At 53.1% G+C, this 20756-nt stretch overlaps 1 protein-coding gene across 5 annotated transcripts in view; it reads right to left on the minus strand.

The window, feature by feature from the left end:
• The window catches only part of THAP4 (THAP domain containing 4), a 41196-nt gene extending 20680 nt beyond the window's left edge, over positions 1 to 20516 (minus strand). Inside the window, exons 1-4 of one of the 5 annotated variants that reach the window (XM_030327902.1) lie at positions 20367 to 20516; positions 17191 to 18332; positions 4877 to 5016; positions 74 to 4536 (exon numbers count right to left, since the gene is read on the minus strand). In XM_030327902.1, the coding sequence (XP_030183762.1) occupies positions 4420 to 4536; positions 4877 to 5016; positions 17191 to 18332; positions 20367 to 20443 (1476 nt within the window). In that variant the 5' untranslated portion in view covers positions 20444 to 20516 and the 3' untranslated portion in view covers positions 74 to 4419. Of the gene's footprint in view, positions 1 to 73; positions 5017 to 17190; positions 18333 to 20366 lie in introns of those variants that run through there. The other 4 variants (XM_030327901.2, XM_030327899.1, XM_030327900.1 and 1 more) reach the window with 4 other exon arrangements.
• Positions 20517 to 20756: the final 240 nt, after the last annotated feature.

The following is a 20756-nucleotide window of genomic DNA, read 5'->3' on the forward strand; positions in this document are numbered from 1 at the left end:
GGTTAAATAAAATATAGCATTAAAGTTCACTTCACCTGTTTCTCTTTACCTTTTTATTTCTAAGCAGGTTCCAGGCCAAACGTGGGACTTGAACTCCCAACCCTGAGATCAAGAGTCGTACGCTCACTGACTGAGCCAGCCAGGCGGCCCTCTCTTCACCTTCTCAGTGTCGCTACAGGACAATTTCAAACCATGTCCGAGCTCACGCTGTGCTCCTGTTGGACGGCGCCGTGATGGATGGTCTCTACACTAACACTCAGGGATCTCTGCTACAGCGAATTCTGAGGACACCACCAAAGGACAGCCTTCGCCAGGCAGCCACAGGGAAGTGACAGCAAAGGGATTCCCAGAAAGTCATGGAAGCATTCCCCAGGAGAACTGGTCCCGGGCGGTGGCCGCCCTGACCATGCCCGAGGTCTACCCCCGAGTGGCGACGTCACGGAGGCGGGCAAGCCAAGCACAGACCAAGTGGGGAAGGTTTTATTCTAAAAACATACGCCAAGGTACAATATAAAAAATAAGGCAGAGCTAAAGCCACACGTACCGGAACTCACCTACGAAAAGGAAAAGCTTTTCACACTGGATCACAGAGCAAGACCTTCAACTCTTGCTGCAAAGGAGAGATTCACCAGACAGAATCACTCAGAAAGGCATTTCAGAGCCAGGCAAAGGCGGGCCCAAGGGAAAGCTAGCATCGTGCTCCCGTGGTGAGGGAACATGAACTTCCACCCAAGACGCGTTAGAACAGACAGAGCACGGCTCTCCAGAGCGCTCAGGGTCCCGGTCCCGGCGAAGACCCCGCGGTCAGGAAGACGCAGGCGACCAGCGGCAGCCGTGACAAAGCAGAAACTACTGACGACACACAGATGCTCACAGGAAGAAACCAGCAGGAACCGTGGTTCGCGTGGGTCCGAGAGAACAGCACAGCACGGAGGGCTCGCTCCACACGACTAGAGAGCTAGTCTGAGCGAGCGACGCTGTGCTCCGCGCCCGAGACTGCAGAATCTCCTCTCCAAGCCTCACGAAAACTGACCTCGTAAATGGTCAGAAAGTAAAGAGAGTCCCCACCATGTCGTCCGACCACAGTGCAGCAAGGCTATGAAAACATGATCAGATTTCCCTCAAAAATGTCATGCCACAAAAGAGACCATGTACGTAATCTGCGTTTCTATCTGCATGAAATTCTAGAATAGGTAAACGGGTGTGGGGTGGGGGCTGGGGCAGGAGGGCGTGGAGATCCGGGGACTCTGGATGATGGCGTCGCATAGGAGTCACGGAGGGACACCCAAGGGCTGTTTTACTTATATTAACTGTACCTCAGTGAAAACATTCAGATGTGAAACTTCCACAAAGCAAACAAACATGAAAAGAAAAAACAATCCGAGCCTGGGAACGCCTTCCCAGGACCTGTTTACTGTCACCACAGCACAGGTTCATGAGTGGCCAGGTGACTCCAACCTCAGCTGGCACTTCAGGGGGCAGCCTAGCCTCCCAGGGCCTCTGGTCTGTGCTGGCCGACTGCTGCCCACAGGGAGACAGCCTTCTCTTGAAGATTGTTTTGGTGTTTTAAGAAAATCTAGAACTACTGACCTGGGGGTAAAATACCCCAATTTCTGAAGATGCGTTTGAATGACAACAACTGCAGCTTACAGTGTGAGGTGTGGTTCGGTGAGTCAGTGGTCAGGGCCCGGGCATGTGGACATCCTCCCGACACCCCTGCAGGGGCCCGGGGGTCTGCTGGGCCTCCTCCCCCCGCAGGTGCTGGCCCTGGAACCACTGAAGGTGATCCTCGGAGGATCTGGGGGCTTTCTGCGTCAGCCCTCACTTGCCAGTAGGCAAGACAGGTGTCTGCACGAGCAATTCCGACAAAGTGACACCAGAAGGGGGGGAGGGGGAGAGGGAGTGAGAGAGGGAGGGAGGGAGGGAGGGAGGGGGAGGGGGGGAGAGAAGACAGGAACAGCACACAGGTGGAAAAGGTGCTCTGAGATCTTGTGAAGGGTGGGGGACGGGGGACTGTGACCGCCCACCCAGCTAACGCAGGCAGACGCAGGCGGAGCCTGGCCCATCCCAGCAGCCCTGGACTGCACCCTCTCTACCTCTGGGGTGCTGATGCAGGGCCTTGGGACAAGACAGCAGCACCCCAGGTGGTCTGCTAGCACGGGTCTGGCCCGTTCCCTCTTTCCTTGGTGACGACGACTGCAGGCCAGAGCGCAGGTGCTGTGCTGTGGGGGCTCGGGCAGGGGACAGGGGACCGGGGACCGGGGGGAGGGGCTGGAGTGGGTGACTACGGCTGGGTGAGGTGACACAGAGGGACAGCCTGCCCAGGGTGGGGACCAGGGAGGTGGGCTGAGGGGACTCATACTGGGAGCCCGGAGGACAGAATCGCCGGAACCACAAAATGGGAAGAGGGGCTTAAGAGGTGATGCGGGCCAGGAAGAGTGGAGGAGAACAGGGATAGGTGGGCGGGTGCGGGTCAGGGGGAAAGTCCAGCAGGGGCCAGTGTCCCAGGCTGGCAGCCTGGAGGGGGATCGGGGCCAAGGGTGGACATCACCCCAGGACAGGTCAAAACCCCCAGAGGGGTGGGCTCAGCAGGGTCACAGCACCGGGACCCGGGGTGAGAGGGTGTCTTCAGGAGAGCAAGTGGGAGAGACAGCTGAGGGTCTAACTTCTGCCTCTAACCAGTTCTGTGTAAACCCGTTCAGTGGGCTTTGCAGCAGCGGGAGGGTGCACAGTAGGTCACGCAGAGCCTCCGTACAGGATGCTCAGCAAGCCCTCGGGGAGACAAGACGCACTCAGACACCAGTGGTTTCTGAGGCCCACAGAACTCGCCTGATGGACCCGCAGAAGCTCCTCTGACGCGTCACATTCAAGTGGAAGGAAGCAGTGTTTCTTTGGCAACGCAAAGTTTCTGGAATGACTCTTCAAAGAAACACCATTTTGAGCAGCAAAAGTTAGAACCTGCGTGGAAGGTGCATGCCATTAAGTCAATGTCAGGAGACTCTGGGTCGCCTCGCCCAGGGTCCACGACCAGCACGCACGTCCGCCAAACCTCCAGCCCCAGGAGGCGTGGGATTCTGCCACGGAGAACCTAACTGCTCTGAATTAGGTTCTTCAAGCGTAGTTCTGGCTTCCTGGCAAGTTGCTCTCGGCTGTGACGAATTTTAATCGAATAAGGATGACGGGGCAGGCGCTAACCTGCCGGTGGTGGGCAGGGGGATTCCACGCCTCCTGCCAGGTCTAGTGCCCCTGGACGCCGCCCCCCAGCACGGGGTGAGCCAGGTCCTCGGCACCTGCACCCCTGCCCACGGCCCTGCCGCCACCGTGTCTCCTCCTGTTTTCAATGAAGCGGTGCAGGGGACGACCAACAGGGAAATTCTAAGATCCAAATGTCAAGTTACGTGAAATATGTCAAAATCCATCCAATCACATCCTTAAGACTGGTGTCTTTCACTCCATGTAAATCATACTTCATTAGAAAAATGAAAGTAAGGTAAACTCGAAAGTCAAACAAATGAGCATAAAAAGTAAGGGGCTTAAGCCTATTTGCCACTTTCTACCTCTTCAAGTAAATCAGACAGGCTTTTAGTTTCATTTTTTTCTTCTTTTATTAAAACCTCAACCGAAATGCGAAACCAAAAATTTAAATCTTCTCCAAGAAATTTAAATTTTCGTTTGTTGGCCCAAGACAGCAAAAGCAGGCTTACCCATCACTAAGTTTTCTGAACTCCAGACACCGTCAAGGTTCTTCAAGGTTGTTCTCTGCCAACTGACGGAAACGTTTGCACCTGGTTACTAACGGCTTGGCAGGAAGGGAGTGCCAAGCCGAAGAGTGCATTCTGGGAAGTGTAGTTCCAGCCGGGAGAGGACAAGGACACCCGGAGGTGACCGAACTGGGATCTGGGAGGAGATCATTCCGGGGCTTAGGAAGGTGGGACCCGCCAGGGAGTGAGGAGTGGGGCCTCGGCCCTGCACTGCCTCCCCCAGGGGCCACGGAGGGAACCCCTTCCTTCAACGGGGAAGCAGGCGGAGCCAGGCACATGGCAAAAGCTGTTTCTGTAAGTCACCCTGGAAACTCCTGATGCGTCCCTTGCATCTATCTCCTAGCGGGCTGGTGGACCCTCATCTGGCTCTGACACGGGTGCTCGAGACTGCTGTGCCTCCTGGCAAAGGTGTCAGCAGACGGGCCCAGGACCCCAGCGACAGGAAACAAGCAGACACGCTCGCTGGGGACGGACGCCTTCCTGGCGCCTCCCACCCTCCCTCTGCTTTGTGTTAGCAGACGGCAGTGTTTCCGACACCGGCTGCAAAGCACGAGAGAGAGAGGGCCCAGGCTGCCGTCGCCTGGCTGGCGCTGGCCGTCCCGGCGGAGCAGACACTGTCCTGGCCCCGTGACCACTCGTACCGCACCTGCCCGGCGCCTCAGGGGAAGCTGTTCTTTTGAGATGGTGGCAAGGCCCTCACTTTATGACCCGTCAGATGAAAAGGTGTTCGCGCACACAGGGAAAAAAGAAAGGACAGGAAATAGGGCAAACGTCCCTGTAAAATACAGAAAGACACAAAAGGAGACCAAGTAGTTATTATTTGCGAGTATTATGGTTGATTACCTAGTTAACTCCAAAGCCTCAACTGAAAAACTATTAGAATAAGTGACTTTGATAAGATGGTTTGTTTTTAAAGTTAGCTTTCCTACATATTAACAATAACCAAATAACAGAGGAGGGAGATTCACGGTTCAACTCTGACCTGTAAAGAGCTTAGAAGCCCTATTTCCTGTCTTTACAACAAGAAAAACATGGAACGAACTGAAAATCAGTGACTGCCTGGACCCATCAGAACTGAGGTCCCAGTCTCCCAGAACTTGAAGGGACATGCTCACCCGGGGCAGATGTGAGCTGACAGGGACGCTGGATGACAACTGGGCAAGAGGCTGGAGCTGAACGCAGACGAGCAGGAGACAGTTTCCTGGGGGCCCCACGCTCCCTCGGGTCTCATTTCCAGGAACCCACCAAATTCTCACTGTGAGAAACCAAGGAAAAAAATCCCCTGGTCTCTCTCTGGCACTGGAAGGGGAGAGAAAGTTCTGACCGGAGCTCAGAGCATGCTCCAAAGGAAAGGGCTGTTGTGCAGTGCAGATGTCACCTGAGCTTTACTCTGCTGGGGACGGCCTCCCCCCCTGCCGCCCCCGCTCCAAGAGGACAAGAACGGGAAGGTCACAGCCCAGAAACACAGGCCACCGAAGAGGAACCCCACAGAAAGCTGACTGCAGAGTGTCCCCCTCCGCCACGCCCTCCTCAGGGCTCCAGCAGGTGAGGGGATCAGAGCAGAAACAGCCGCAGATGCAGGGGCTGGGAGGGAGTCCGGCAGACAAGCCCCAGGACCACAGTGGAGACGAAGCGTGAAGACAGCAGAGGAATCTGAGCCTGATGCAGGAGAGATCAGACACAACCCACCTGCCAGGCAGGCCAACTTGGCGGCTCAGGTTCCATTACCATGTCCACCTTTTAGAACGATTATAAGCCATGCTAAAGGCAAGAAAAAATTCAGTCTGAAGAGACAACATCGGAACCTGACTCCGATAAGGCAGAGGTTCTGGAATCCTGAGACTCGGAATTTAAAATAACTATGATCCATCCGCTCAGATTCTAGCAGAAAGAGCAGACAGCATGCATGAACTGAGCTCTGTAAGTGGAGAGGAAGCTAACAAGGGTCCGAAGGAAAGGCTGCACATCCAAACCAGCGCGAGACAGGTGAAACCTGGGGTGCCTGAGGTCCAGGAGAGAGCCAGCGAGCTCGAAGGCAGGCAGCAGAGACGTTCCACAGTGAGATGCAGAGAGCAGAAGGCACACAATACTGGGGGGTTGGGGACAATTACAAAAGATATGTGTATGCATCATGGCAATGACAGCCAGAGGACAGAGGGAGAAAGTAGGAGAAATACATGAAGTAGTAGCTGAGAAGTTTTCAAAATTAACGACAGACACCAAACCACAGACCCAGGAAGCTCAGAGGACACCAATCACAACAAATACCAAAAAACCTACACCTGTGCATTTCGTATTCAAACTGCAGAAAACCAAAGATGGAGAGTCTTGAAAGAAGCCAGAGGAAAGAACTCTTACCTATAGAACAAAATGGGGAAGAATCACAGAGGGCATCTTGTGCAGGCAACAAGAGTAGAATTCCATGCCCAGAGACACTGTCCTTCAAACACAACACTCTACGTTAGTTGGGATTAAAATGAAAACTTAAAAGGCCCCTGGAGGGCTCAGTCAGTTGAGCCTCTGACTCTTGATCTTGGCTCAGATCATGATCTCACAGTTCGTGGGTTCGAGCCCCACATCGGGCTCTGTGCTGCTGGCGCAGAGCCTGCTTGGGATTCGGTCTGTCCTTCTCACTGCCCCTCCCCCACTTGTGTGTGCGTGCACTCTCTCTGGAAATGAATAAAATGAAAACATAAGAAGAAAAAAAAAGAAAAGAAAAAGAAACTGTCCTTCAAAAGTAAAAAAGAACTGGGGTGCCTGGGTGGCTCAGTAGGTTAAGCGTCCGACTTTAGCTCGGGTCACGATCTCACAGTCTATGGGTTTGAGCCCCCCATCAGGCTCTGTGCTGACAGCCCGGAGCCCGGAGTCTGCTTCGGATTCTGTCTCCCTCTCTCTCTGCCCCTCCCCCGACTTTTCTGTTTTTCTCTCCAAAAAATAAATAAACATGAAAAAATTAAAAAAAAACAACAACAAACCAAAACACTGATTTCTGGGTGCCTGGATGGCTCAGTTGGTTAAGCGTCCGACTTCGGCTCAGGTCATGATCTCAAGGTTCGTGAGTTTGAGCCCCACGTCGGGCTCTGTGCCAATAGCTCAGAGCCTGGAGCCTGCTTGGGATTCTGTGTCTCCCTCTGTCTCTGCCCCTCCCCAGCTCACACTCTGTCTCCCTCTCTCTCTCTCTCAACAAACAAACAAACAAACAAACAAACGAAAACTAAAAAAAGTAAAGAAGAACTAAAGACAAAAACTTTTTCAAACAAAACTGGAGGGGATTCCTTGGTAGACATGCCCTATAAGAAATATTAGTTCTTCAGGGAGAACGATGAAACAGGTTGGAAACCTGAGTCTGTACAGACAAGAGCACTGGGGAAGGAATATGTGAAAGATAAAATCTTTCCTTTTTCTTAATTCACCCAACAGATGAATGTGTTCAGATTAATGGTAGTGAGCCCAGCACATGTGCAAGTGAAACGGAGTACCGGTTTTATAAGGGACGACACGGGGGTGATGGGGACACCCAGGTCTCAGGCCCCTGTGCTACCGGGGACACAGCAATGTGTGAAAGTGGATGTACTTGAGTTGTAAACGTGGGGCGAAAACCCCAGGGCCCCTACGAACAGAGGTGCGGCGAGAAGTCAAGTCAGTGTGCTGAGAAAGGGACACAATGAAATCACACAAAATGCTCAATCAAGGCCAGAGAAGGTGGAAAAGGGGAGAACAGTAATGGGAAGCAGTCACAAATTTGAGCGCTTAGTCCCACTGCAGCAATTACCACTTCAAATGTGAACGGGAGGGAGAAGACAGTCAGGAGACTAGAAAACACCCAACTATATGTTGTCCATAAGAAACCCACTTTAAGTATAAAGATAGACCAAAGGAAAGGGACAGAGAAACATCTATCCCGCTGACACAAATCAACAGGAAGCTGGAGGAGCAATGCTAACTTCAGAACAAAACAGACGTTAGGATCAGAAAAATTATCAGCGACAAAGAGGAACGTTACATAATAACAAAGGAGTCAATACTCTAAGACGACATAATAATCCCTAATGTCTATGTTCCTAACAAGGGAGCAAACACACGAGACAAACGGACAGATCTGTAACAGGAAACGCACAAATCCACTGTTACAGTTGGAGGCTTTGACACTCCTCTGTCAGAAATGCACACATCCAGCAGCAGAAAATCAGGAAGGACTTGGCCAAACTCAAGGGCGGCATCAATCAGCTGGATGTAAGTGACGTCCGTACGCTACCGAGATAGGTAATGTCACATGTTGGTCTGATGCAGCTAAGAGACGCCCAGAAAGCTGGTAAGACATTACTCGTGTGTGTGCCTGTGAGGGTGTTTAGGGAAGATAGGAGCATGTGAACTGAGTAAAGTGGAGGGCCCTCCCCTAGGTAGGTGGGCACTGAAGGCTTGAATAGAGCAAAAAGGCAGAGGAAAGGTGACTTTGCGGTTAGAGCTGGGAGGTCTGCGGTCCTGGGACATCAGTGCTGGTCCAGGACTCACGCCCTCCCGCCGCCCCTCCATCCCCCAACAATTCTCAGGCTTTTGGACAGGGACTAGACTATGCCTTCAGCCTTCCTGGTTCTCCAATTTTGCCATTCTTAACCACGGGAGCCAATTCCTGTGATAAATTTCCTGTCGTGTACGCGTATGTATACATCCTGCTGGTTCTGTTTCTCTGGAGAACCCTAACAGGTCAGCGTGAGGCTAGGTTAGGATGCTGCTTCATCCAACAACAGCAGAACACTTAATCTTCTCCAGCTCACATGGAACATTCACCAAGACAGACCACATTCTTGACCATAAAACATATCTTAACAAATTTAACAGAGTAGAAATCATACAAAGTATGCTCTGAGACCACAATGGAATTAAACTGGAAATCAGTAACAGCAGTGTAGTTGAAAAATCCCCAAATATTTGTAGATTAAACAAGACACTTCTAAGTAACAGGTGAGTCAAGAAGGAGGCCTCAAGAGAAATAAAAAAATATTCAAAGTAAATAGAATGAAAAATATACCTTATCAAATTTTGTGCAGTGCAGTAAACGCAATCTTTAGAGGGAAATTTATAGCACTGAGTGAGTACATTAGACAAGAAGAAAGATCTAAAATTGATAATCTAAGTGTTCACCTTAGGAAAGTAGGAAGAGAAGAACAATTAAGTTGAAAGCAAGCAGAAAAAAAAAGAGACACCGATGAAACTGAAAACAGGAAAATAAAGACAACAATAAAATCAACAACATCAAAGGTTTTTTAGAGGATCCATAACACAGATAAACATCTAGCCCAGTTAACTAAGAACAGAGAGACAGAAAGAGAAGACATAAAATGTCAATATTATAAATAAGAGAGGGCCATCACTACCAATCCTCTGAACATGAAAAGGTCAATCAGGGTTACTATGAAAAACTCTATGCCCACAGATTTGGTAACTCAGGTGAAATGGATGCATTTCTGGAAAGACACATACTGCCAAAATTCACCAAGGGAACTAATAATCTGAATAGGCCTACATCCATCAAAGAAACTGAATCAATAATTAATAACCTTCCGAAACAAAGCCCCAGGCCTAGATGGGCTTATCAACGAATTCCACCACAGAATTCAGGAAACAGTTAATACCAGTTGTCTACAATCTCTTACAGAAGGTAGAAGCAGAGTGTCAACTCATTCTGTGAGGTGAGCCCTACCCTGACACCAACACCAGACAAAGACATACAAGAAAGGAAACTACAGATGGGTATCTCTCATGAACAGAGACACAAAAATTTTTAACAAGCATTTGGTAAACTGAATCCAAAAATATAAATAAATGAGTTATTCACCATGATAACACCCAACACCCATTCCTGATAAAAGTTCTATTCAATAATCTAGGAACAAATATTATTATTAGGAATAATAAACAACATCGTTAACAAGACCCTACAGCTAACATCATACTTAATGGTGGGAAAGCAAAAGCTTTCCTACTAAGCTCAGCACCACTCACAGTCAGCATTGCACTGGAAGTCCTACTTGATGTAATTAAAAAAAAGGAAATAAAAGGTATACAGATTGGGACAGAAAAAAACAAAACAAAACCAAAACCACCATCTGTGTTTGCAGATGACATGACTGTCCATGTAGAAAATCCCAGAGAACTCACAAAAAACTCCAGGAATTAGTAAGCAGCAAGGTTGCAGGATACAAGGTTAACATGCAAAAGTCAATTGTTTCCCTACACACCAGCAGAAACAAAACAAAACAGAAACCCACAAAAAACCTGGAATATGAAACTTTGATGAAAGAAATAAAAGATCTAAATAAACGGGTGGATTTTCCACGTTGATACACAGGAAGACTCGGTATTGTTAAGATGTCAATTCTTCCCAAATTGATCTATAGATTCAACACAATCCCAATATCAAAATCCCGGCAAGCTATTTTGTGGAAATCGACCAGCTGATTCTCAAGCCAAAAGACCCAGAACAGCCAACACAATACTCATGGAAAAGAATAAAGCTGGAGAACTCGCAGTCCTGTTTCAAGACTCACTAAAAGCTACAGTAACCACTACAGCATGGGACTGACAGAACAACAGATACACAGATCAAGTGACACAACAGGGTGCAGAGACAGATTCACACACAGGGGCGCCTGGCTGGCTCAGTCAGAAGAGCACATGACTCTTGATCTCAGGGTAGTGAGTTCAAGTCCCATGTTGGATGTAGAAATTACTCAAATAAATAAATATTAGGGACGCCTGGGTGGTTCAGTTGGTTAAGCGTCCGACTTCGGCTCGGGTCATGATCTCACGGTTCGTGGGTTTGAGCCCCGTGTCAGACTCTGTGCTGACAGCTCGGAGCCCGGAACCTGCTTCAGATTCTGTGTCTCCCTCTCTCTCTGCCCCTCCCCCACTTGCGCTCTGTCACTCTCTCAAAAATAAATGTTAAAAAAAAATAAGATTCACACAAATTCATGAATCTGATTTTCGACAAAAGAGCAAAGACAACTATATGGAGAAGAGTCTTCTTGATAAACCGTGCTGGGACTGGACATCCATGTAATCAGAGATAAATGGACATATATCCTCTGTTCATGTGAGGCTTAATGTTGTCACAGTGTTGATATTACTCAAAGTTGCAGATTCAATGCAATCCCGATGGACATCCCAAGGACACTGCCTGTAGACAGCATTCACGCGGAATCTCAGGGACCCAGAACAGCGAAGAAAACAATCCTGGAGAAGAACAAAACTGGAGGAATCAGTTCCTGATTTCCACACTTACTACAAAGCCACAGTAATAAAAACAGTGTGGTATTAGCATAAAAACAGACATAGAAATCAATGCAACGTAGAGCATCCAGAAACAAACCCTTGTTTGTATACGGTCAACTGATTTTGACAAGGTGCCACGACCATTCAATGGAGAAAGAACGTTATCAACAAATGGTGCTGGGAAAACTGGACGTCCTCATGCAAAAGAATGAAGTTGGATCCTTACACCATAAACAAAAACTCACTCAACGTAGATCAAGGATCTAAAACAGTAAAACTCTTAGAAGAAAACAGCACAAAAGCTTCACGACCATGGACTTGGCAATGATTTCCTGGATAGGACACTAAAGGCACATGTAATGAAAGAAATAGACAAATATGACTTCGTGAAAATAAAATTGTACATCAAAAGGCACTATGCATAGAATAAAACGGTGCCCCAAAGAATAGGAGAAGATATTTGCAAATTATACTTCTGATCAGAGACTGAGGTCCCCAATGTACAGAGAAGTCTTCAAACTCAGCAGTGGGAAGACAACCAACCAGACTCAAAAATGGGCAAACGAGGCTCTTCTCCCAAGATACACGCAAGTGGCCACCGAGCACAGGACAAGATGCTCATCACTGATCACCACTGATCACCAGGGAAATGCCGATGCGAACCACGAGGGCCCACCTCACATGCCCTAGGACGGCGGGAATCAAGAAAACAGAAGACAGCAAGCGATGGCGAGAATGCAGAGTCTGGAGCCCATGCTCCATGGGTGGGAATGCACACTGTTAAAGCCGGTGCCGAAAACAGTACTGGAGCGCCTCGAAAAAATTAAACGCAAGATACCCCGTGATCCGGCGATTCCACTTCTGGGTGTATGCCGAAAAGAAGTGGAAGTAGGGTCTCGAAGAGAGATTCGCTCACAGCAAGCAGCATCACTCTCGACAGTGAAACCGTGGAAGCAACCCACGTCTCCCGACAGATGAACGGAGGAGCAAAACACGGTGCGTCCGCGCAGGGCAATGGGATGGTTCCGCTGGCATCAAATTCTGCCACGCGCCACAACGTATCCCCGTCATGTTCGGCGCAACACGCAGATTCCTCTTCCAGGAGGCGCTGGGAGCCGACAACATCACACAGCAGACATCGGAACGGCAGGGAGGGGAGACGGGAGCGTTACGATTTCACACGTGTCAAGCTTCAGATTAACGTGAGTTTTGGGGGATGGATGGTGGTGGCTGCACGACCAGGAGAACGCGTTTAACGCCCCTGAACTCCACACCTAAAAGCGGTCAAACGCTGCTATGTACGTATGCATTTTTAAGTTGATTTATTTGAGAGAGAGAGAACAAGCAGGTGAGGGGCAGAGAGAGGGAGAGAGAGAGTCCCAAATAGGTTCTGTGCGGTCTGTGCGGAGCCCAGCTGTGACATCACGACCTGAGCCTAAGTCAGGGGTCCAACGCTCGAGCCACTTAGCCACCAGGCGGCCCTTGTTGTGTACATTCTAAGTCAGTGCAAAAAAAAGGTGAGACGATGCGCTACCGAGCCACAGAGAGGAGCCTGAAGCACACGTACCGCTGAGTGAGGGAGGCCACCCTGAAAAAGCTGTGCCTGCGATTCCACGGCATCCGTGTACTCCAACCACAGAACACTCTGGAAAAACCCACACTACAGAAACACCAGGAAGGCCGGTGGTGCCAGGGCTGGGAAGGGAAGGGGCGACCACGAGAAGAGCAGGGATGCTGAGGGACACGACTCTTCTGCGCGGCACCGCACGGGATCACCGCGGGCACCCACTTGTCAAAATCCAAGGGGTGTCTGGGCGGCTCAGGGCCCACTCGGGCCATGATCTGATGGTCTGTGAATTTGGGTCCCGTGTCGGGCTCTGTGCTGACAGTACAGAGCCTGCTTGGGATTCTCTCTCTCTCTTCCCGTCTCTCCGCCCCACCCTGACTCCTGCTTTCTCTCTCAAAATTAAAAAAAAAAAAAAGAAAAAAATCCAAGTACAAGATAGTAAACCTCCATGGGAAGATGGCTGGTAACGATGTATCGATGTCAGTTCCCAACTGGTAAGGATGAACAGCTGGGCTCACAGAAGTCCTCCTGGAGGCTAGAAACAGCAGCGGGAGGCGGGTGGAAGAGGGAGAAAGTCCTCCCTGCGGACACCCTGTGAGAAGGCCAATCAGCACCCGCCTCCTGGAGGGCTCTGAACCCAGAACCTGCAGACCCCTGGCCCAGCTGCCCCGCTGGAGGTAATCTGCCCAAAAATAAAGGGCTTGGCTGGCTAAAGACATTGGGCGGAACAAACACGCGTATGCCTCTTCGACATAAAATCCCTAAGAAGTTTCCTTCGTTGACCGACAAACTCACGACAGCCTGGGAGGGAAACCATTAAGGGAGAAGACATTTTGAGTGGGGGGCTCCAGGCACGTCTCCTTGGAGACGAAGCCAGGGTGCCCGCTGTCCCTCCCACTGCCGCCCCCCAACACCTCTCGCACCCTCCCCTCCCCTGCCAACCAGCGACCAGCCCCACCCCCCAGGGAGCACTGGGCAGAGGCGCTGGGGCACCCTGTCCACCAGCCTCCTCTCCGGGCACCTCCCCAGGGCCCAGCACACTCCTCCCTGGCCCCCACGACTCCTGCTCTCCATCCCACCCACGGGCAGCACAGACACCTGCTTGCTGACCCCCACTTCACAAACACAACTCTCCCCTGGAGCCACGTTCCCCGGGGTTTCTGCCCACAGTCCACTCCTTCACGGCCAACCCTCTTAAAGTGTCCCAGTGCTGCCTTTCACCCGCTCTAGACCGACCCAGCAGTGTTCCCACTGCTCCAAGGACACCGCGGTCACCAGTGACCCCATGTGGCTGAGCCCAGCCATCTTTTCCCCACTCTGATCAGAGCTGGGTCCAGCCCAGCTGCTTACCCTCATCTCCCCTCTGGGCTGTCGTGACCCCACGCTCCCTCGTTCACTCTCCCTTTCCGGGGCCCTCTTTGGCCCTCTTCAGCCGCATCTCCGCAAACAGCCGGCTCCCGGGCCGGGCCTGGCTCCTTCCCCTTCCCCAGCTACAGCTTCTCCAGGAAACCCCATTCAATCGTGGCTTTAAATACCCCTGACCTCATCCTGACACCACACGCACACACATGCACACACACGCACACACGGGCAGCTCTGAGAGAATGGATGGTTTCCTGGCATCAGCATTTCAAACTCAACCCCTCTCAAAATCTTACAAGGGTAGGACTTACAAAAATACCATTAACTCTTTCTGGAAAGGAAGCAAACAGCAAACAGTGGTGAGTGAAGTGACCCACCAACCGTGTGCTTGCACCTCATTACGGCCCCTAGGCCCCTGGACAGGAGACCTGAGTGCGGGAGTAGAGGACACACACAGTCCGGGCGGGTGGGGGAGGGGGACGGGCCAGAAGCGTGGAGGCGCTGGGCTGTGGAACTCAGCAGCCCAAGCTCTAAGCACCACAGGAAGATGGGCTTCGACAGTTAGCTTCGAAAGCCGAGAGACATCCACCAGAAGCACAGAAAAAGAAACGAAAAAGCCTAACAAATTAAAACATAAAACCACAGGCACAGATTCCAACTTATCAATAATCACAATTATAAATGGATTACTCTAAAGGAAGGAAAGACAGGGTGCCTGGGTGGCTCAGTCAGCTCAGGGCACGACCTCATGGTTCGTGGGTTCGAGCCCCATGTCAGGCTCTGTGCTGACAGCTCAGAGCCTGGAGGCTGCTCCAGATTCTGTGGCTCTCTGCCCCTCCCCAACTTGCACTCTCACTCCCTCTCTCTCAAAGATAAATAAACGTTTAAAAAAATTTATTAAAAAAACGCAAACACTCTCAGATTGGGTTAAAATATAGCTAAAAGATAGAGGAATATAAAAAGCTTTCAAAGGTAAGCAGGTAAAGAATACTCAAATTGGGACAGAAAGGGGCATTCCGTGGTGGTAACAGTCAGGACCACTTGGGCGTCTCACACAGGGCCGCGGGACGCATGGCAGCACCAAGCAGACGCCCGGGAAGGATGGGCACGTCACCCTTCTGTCCCCGAGATAAGGGATTCGGTGAGTCAGGACACAGACCTGTTAACAAGCCAGACGGAGGCTCAGTGAGACAAGAGAGCCATGGAACCAACAAGCGGGGAGGATACATTCTTCTCAAACCACAGCGAAACAGTCACGACAACAAGCTGCATATTAAGCCACAACGAACTCCTGAAAGGGGCCAGAAACCAAATATGACCTTAAAGCAATAAAGTTTAAAAATAATCACAAAAAAGGTGAGGAGGTTGAGGGCTGGGAGAAACGGGGAGGGGATCGACAGGACACTCGTCCTGATGCGCGGAGAAAGTACACGATTAGGGAACCACTGCCCCGTGCATCTGAAACTCGTGCAACCCTGTATGTCAGCTATGCTGGAATTAAAAACACACATTTTGAAAGAAAGAAATGGAATATTTAAAACCGCCAAAAAAAAAAAAACCCTACAACAAAATTAGCTCCCCTCCCCCAACTTGAAAAATGTCAACGCCCTACTAAATAACTCAAAGAGGGAACACAGACTGAAATTAGAAACTATTTAGAAACGACCAGCGATGAGGGCTGCAAGAGACAAATCCTCTCGGGCCAATGGGACGGACACACCTCCACCTGCAGGCATCCGGAAACACCCTCTTCCCCCCAGGAGCCAGAACCACCAAGAAAACCAAGTAACAGTGGAGAAAGCAGAAAGAAGTGAGGATTAATGAAGCGGAAACAAGGCGGCCTTGCTCAATGGAGCAAAGGAAAGACCCGAAACAGTGACGGCCCCTGGGAGTCTGGCCAGGAGGAGAAGGTACCGTAAAGTAGTGAGCGGGTCTACCTCCACCAGTAAGCACATCGGTGACCCTCAGCTGGGGCTGTCCCTCCCCCAGCGTGCACTTTGCACAGGATGGGGCCGTTTTCTTGCTTTGGTTTCATATTGTGCGCGGCTGCTGCCCTGGGATCCAGGATGTCCCAGCCCGTCACGTTAGGAGCCTCTTCCCAAAGAAGTGTTGGTTACGCCCAGGAAGACAAATATTGATCCAGATCACATGAACAACAAGTAGGAAAATGTTTTCCATGTATACTTAACAGGTAAAATACGTAACACTCAAAATGTAGAGAATATCTAGAAAGCAGTTTTTTACAAGTACTAAGTAGAAAGGTAAGGTGAAAAGTAGAAACGTAGCTGAGAAGCTTACAAAATATATATCCAACCTGCCTGTACCTGTAGGTTGAAAGACACGTGTGTGACAACACAGACGATAATCTAAAATATCACACAGGAAATTTTAACAAGGACCAGAAATCAGAGAGAAGTGAGAAATAGGATTTTTCACCACTTCTGAAGCCCCCTTGTTTCCGTAGCATCTTAATTGTTATAAGACAGAATATGTTCTACTTGAATAGATGTTTAAATTTTTTTTTTTTTAATGTTTATTTACTTTTGAGAGAGCGCGAGCAGGGGAGGGGCAGAGAGAGAGGGAGACACAGAATCCGAAGCAGTCCCAGGCCCTGAGCGGTCAGCACAGAGCCCGACGCCGGGCTCGAACTCATGGACCGTGAGATCATGACCTGAGCCAAAGTCGGCTGCTTAACCGACTGAGCCACCCGGGCGCCCCTAAGGTTTTTTATTTTGAAAGAAAGCACGAGCAGGCGCACTAAAGCAACTTGACGTTCAAGACGATTTAACTTCAAGGATATTCCTCAAAACACTAATGGAAAGAAACTCCCCACGATTTTAAGAGTCTCCTACCGCTTTTCCAACAGCCTGCTGAGCCTACTGCACTCACGTCAAGAGGTCAACTCGGCTGGAACCGTGGTTCGTGTGAGGGGTGCAGGAGCGGATGCCCCACCCCCACCCCCGGCCGGTGGGAAGCCACGCACCGGGGGTTCTGGCTCCCCCAGCAGCCGGCACAGGCCTCCCTTCCCATCGGCCGAACCCTCAGAGCCACAGACGCCCTTCGGGTGCCCTGGCGCGAGGCAGGGTCCTAACCCGGCTCTCCGTCTCCCAGGGCAGCTCCGATCGAGGCCTCCTCCCGAGACGCGCGGGTGCCCGGGGCCCGGCGGCCACGCGGCGAGAACCCCCTCCCACGGCCGGGCGGCGCGGGGGCCGCGAGGCCGGTACTGACCGCGGCTCAGGGGCAGCAGGCTGCTCAGGTAGGGGAAGCTCGCTCTCCGCAGCTCGTCCAGCTTCTCCTGCAGCTTGCGCACCTGGCTGTCGGAGCGGCTGACGCGCTGCCGCAGGGTCTTCAGCTCGCCGTTCTTCTTCTCCACCTGCTCCCGCAGGCAGCACACCTGGCTCTTGTTCTGGCGGGACGAGAAACAGTAGGAGTGCAGCGAGTCGATGAGCCTGCAGGCCCCCGACGCCGACAGGATGACCTCGTTGATGGACATGGGGCTGGCGTCACTGTGCTCGCTCTGCACGGCTTCCGCCGCCGGCTTCGGGGTGACGTCCGTCGGAGGGGCGGAGGGGCTCTGGGAGGGCTTCTGAGGCGTCGCCGTGAGCGATGAACTCGGGGGGCTCTGGGCCAAGCCCTTGTCGGGCCCCAGGCTGGTCCCGCTGCAGCCGGGCTCCACGTCTCTCTTCGGCCTCTTTCGGTCAACGGGCTCTCGGGGCACAGACGCCCTCTCGCGCGCGTGCTTGGAGGAGAAACTGTAAGAATGAAGCGAGCCAATGAACTTGCAGGCCCCAGACCCTGGCGGGGTAAAGTCATCCACGGAAATGCCGCTCTTGTCCACCAGGCCTCCGTCGGGCGCGGCGGCGCTCTCACCGCCCGCGTCTACCGCAGACGCCTCTGCTTCGCCCTGACTGCTGGCGGCGGCCGAGCCATCGGCCGGAGTTCCTGCTGGGGCCTGCGGCGCCCGCTCCCGACCGGCGGCTTCCTGGGCGGCCTCACCCTGCGGCGGGGCCTGCTTCACCTTCCGGGCCCCGGGCTTGGCCATTGGGTTTGCACCTGAGGACGACGACGCACCTGCAGCTCCTTTTCCGTCCACCCCGCTCGCGTGTCCCCTCAGGCCCCCCGAGGCCTTTCTGGTGTCCTTCCTCCTCGTGCGGCCATGGCCTCCGGTGCTCCTCTTCTTCTCAGGCAGGTGGAAGATGGAGGGGACGGCCGTGGGCTTGAGCAGGCGATGCTGGTCCTCCAGCCTCTTGGAGAAGCTGTCTTTGGTGAAATGTTCACTGCAGAGAAAAGAGTACTTGGTGGGGGTCCAGTTGTCCCTCTGAACAGCTTTTAACCACTGGATCAGACGCTTTGAGTCCTTCAAGGGGAACCTGCAGGAAGAATGACAGAGAATTAGAAAAAAAGAGCTAAACGTCTCCTCCTAAATTTATCAATCACGAAAGCAAAACAAGCGGTTTTGCAAATACCCAATGCCGCGTTGACTTCACTCATTTAAAACTTAAGTAAAAACGTAAGGGGCACCTTCTGCTCGTAAGTGATTGTGAGATAGGAGCCAGCCAGCCTCACCACCTGCCCACAAGGAGCTCACAGTTTGTAGGGCAGACAACGAAGGTAACTCCTCCCAGGCTGTGGTGAATGTCCCGTAGGGACACAGAATGCTCGGAGAGATCGCACAGGAGAGCGTCCGACTACAGGAAAGGCTTGGGGAAGCCCTGGGAATAGTTCCTAGAAACGCACAGCACAACTGCCCTCCTGGTGTGCCTCGGAGGCAGGATGCCAGGTGCGAAAACAGGGACGGCTGGTCTCCTAGTTAGGGGCCAGGTCAGGCGCTGGCCAGCAAGGGGTCAGGAGAGCATCCCAGACGGCCTGCCTGATGCCCGACCCTCACAGCTAGAGCTGTGACTCCAGCAACTGAGGATAATTCAAAGCTGCAGTCCTGGGTTTCTACTACATTTCCATGGCCAGGAGCGAAAGTGTCTTTTAAAAAGCAACTAGCTCCTAGAAAACACTAAAACACTTAGCAGTCGTTTCTTTTCGTTGTTAGACAAGATCCCTATTTACAAAAGTCAGACCAAACTCTGCCCTGGGGGTGGGGTGGGTGGTTCCTCCCAAGGGCCGCCTCTGCCCCACCTGAGGCCACTGTGGACCAGGACCAGGGCCAGGCAGATACTAACGCGCCCCAGGAAGTCCCATGCAACGCGACCTTCCACACTTCCTCAATGCTTTGTGAGCCCATTTCCCCAAGACCCTGATCCCCATACCCTTTGCCCTTACCAGCGAAGACTACTATGGATACCGGCCAAGAGAAGCGACTCTGCACTGATTTGCCTCATCTGTGAAAGCAGTATCAAAACTTTCCGGACACAGGGTCTGAGCAAAACTCCAGAAAGCACGGTGGCTGACCTCTAAAACAATCTGCTATCAGCTCTTTTGATAGATTGTAACAACTGAAGAAAACAAACCCCTGAGAACTCCCAAGGAAACTACCGGCAACCAACGGGATTCAAGTTTTTAAAACAGCAAACACAAGTGTCTGCGCGGAGGCTTTCCAGGGAGCGAGTTGAGGGAAGAGGACGGGCTGAGAGCGGCCCATTTCCAGAATCCCTCAGAGAGGGGGGCCAGGCCCGGCCAGGAAGAAGCGGCCAGGAGCGCCGGGTCCAAGAGTGGGCCCGGGAAGCCCCCCCTGTGAACAGCGGGCCTCGCCCTGCTGGTGCGCAGGATGCAGCCAGCACGACTGTCCAGGGACGCACCTGAGCGCGGCAGGGCCACCTCTCGGCGCCACCGCCGGGACCCTGCTGCTGGCAGAGCGTGTGGCAGCGCGTGTCAGTCCTCGAGGCACAACTTGCATCTGCTCGGCCCCAGTCCTGATCACTCGACTCAAGGCAGGCTCCCTCGCGATCGAAAGAGCACAAAAGTCACAGCAAACGCAAGAGGACAACTAAGCTAAGAGCGTCTCCAGGACACACTGTCTGGAAACCGGCGGGGCCAGCCCGAATCAATGGAGCGCAGGGTGGCCGCGGGGCGGAGGTGAGAGAGGGTGGTGGCGGCCGTAAGGTGGGCGCCGGGCGGCCTCCACGTTGACGTGGGGTAGGTGCCCGGTGGCGGAAGGGCGAAAGGCCGGTGGCCGCAGAGCGGCCGCCGGTGGGCGCCGGGGTGGCCGCGGTGGCCCGAGACGCCCGGCCCAGAGACGGCGGCCCGGGCCAAGGTCACACAGCGCCCCGCGCTGACTCACTCGCGGGACCGGCCCCGAGACCCGGCGCACCGAGGGCCGCCCGCCTCGGGCCGGCACGCGCGGCCTCAGTTTCCCCGCGGTGCCGGGCCGGGCCGGGCCGGGCCGGGCGGGGGCGTGGCCGGCCGGGCCGCGCGGGCGGCCGGCCGGGCGGTGGCGGGCGGGGCCCCGTTACCTGTGGAAGGAGACGGCGCGCTTCTCCCCCTTGCCCTGCCGGTTGGAGCAGTTCGCGGCCGCGCAGCAGATCACCATCTCGGGCCTCAGGCCGCCGCGCCGCCGCCAGGCTCCGGCCCTCGCCTCGCCGCGCCGCGAGCGGGACCGCCCCGAGGGGAGGGCGCGCGGCGACACGGCTGCGGGACGTGGGAGCCGGCCCCCGCGGCTCCCGTACGGCAAGATGGCGGCGCGCGCCCGGCCGCCCGGCCGCCCGGCCCCCAGGCCGGGCCTCGGCGTGCCAGGGTTCCCCAGCACCAGGCGGGGCGCAGCCCGAGGCTCCAGGCGTCGAGGGTGGGCGGGGGCGCCTCGGGCCGGTGGCCCCGTACGGCGGCATGGCGCGCCGGCCGGTCCG

This window comes from Lynx canadensis, chromosome C1, assembly GCF_007474595.2.
Source record: "Lynx canadensis isolate LIC74 chromosome C1, mLynCan4.pri.v2, whole genome shotgun sequence".
In the NCBI taxonomy this organism is placed as follows: domain Eukaryota; kingdom Metazoa; phylum Chordata; class Mammalia; order Carnivora; family Felidae; genus Lynx; species Lynx canadensis.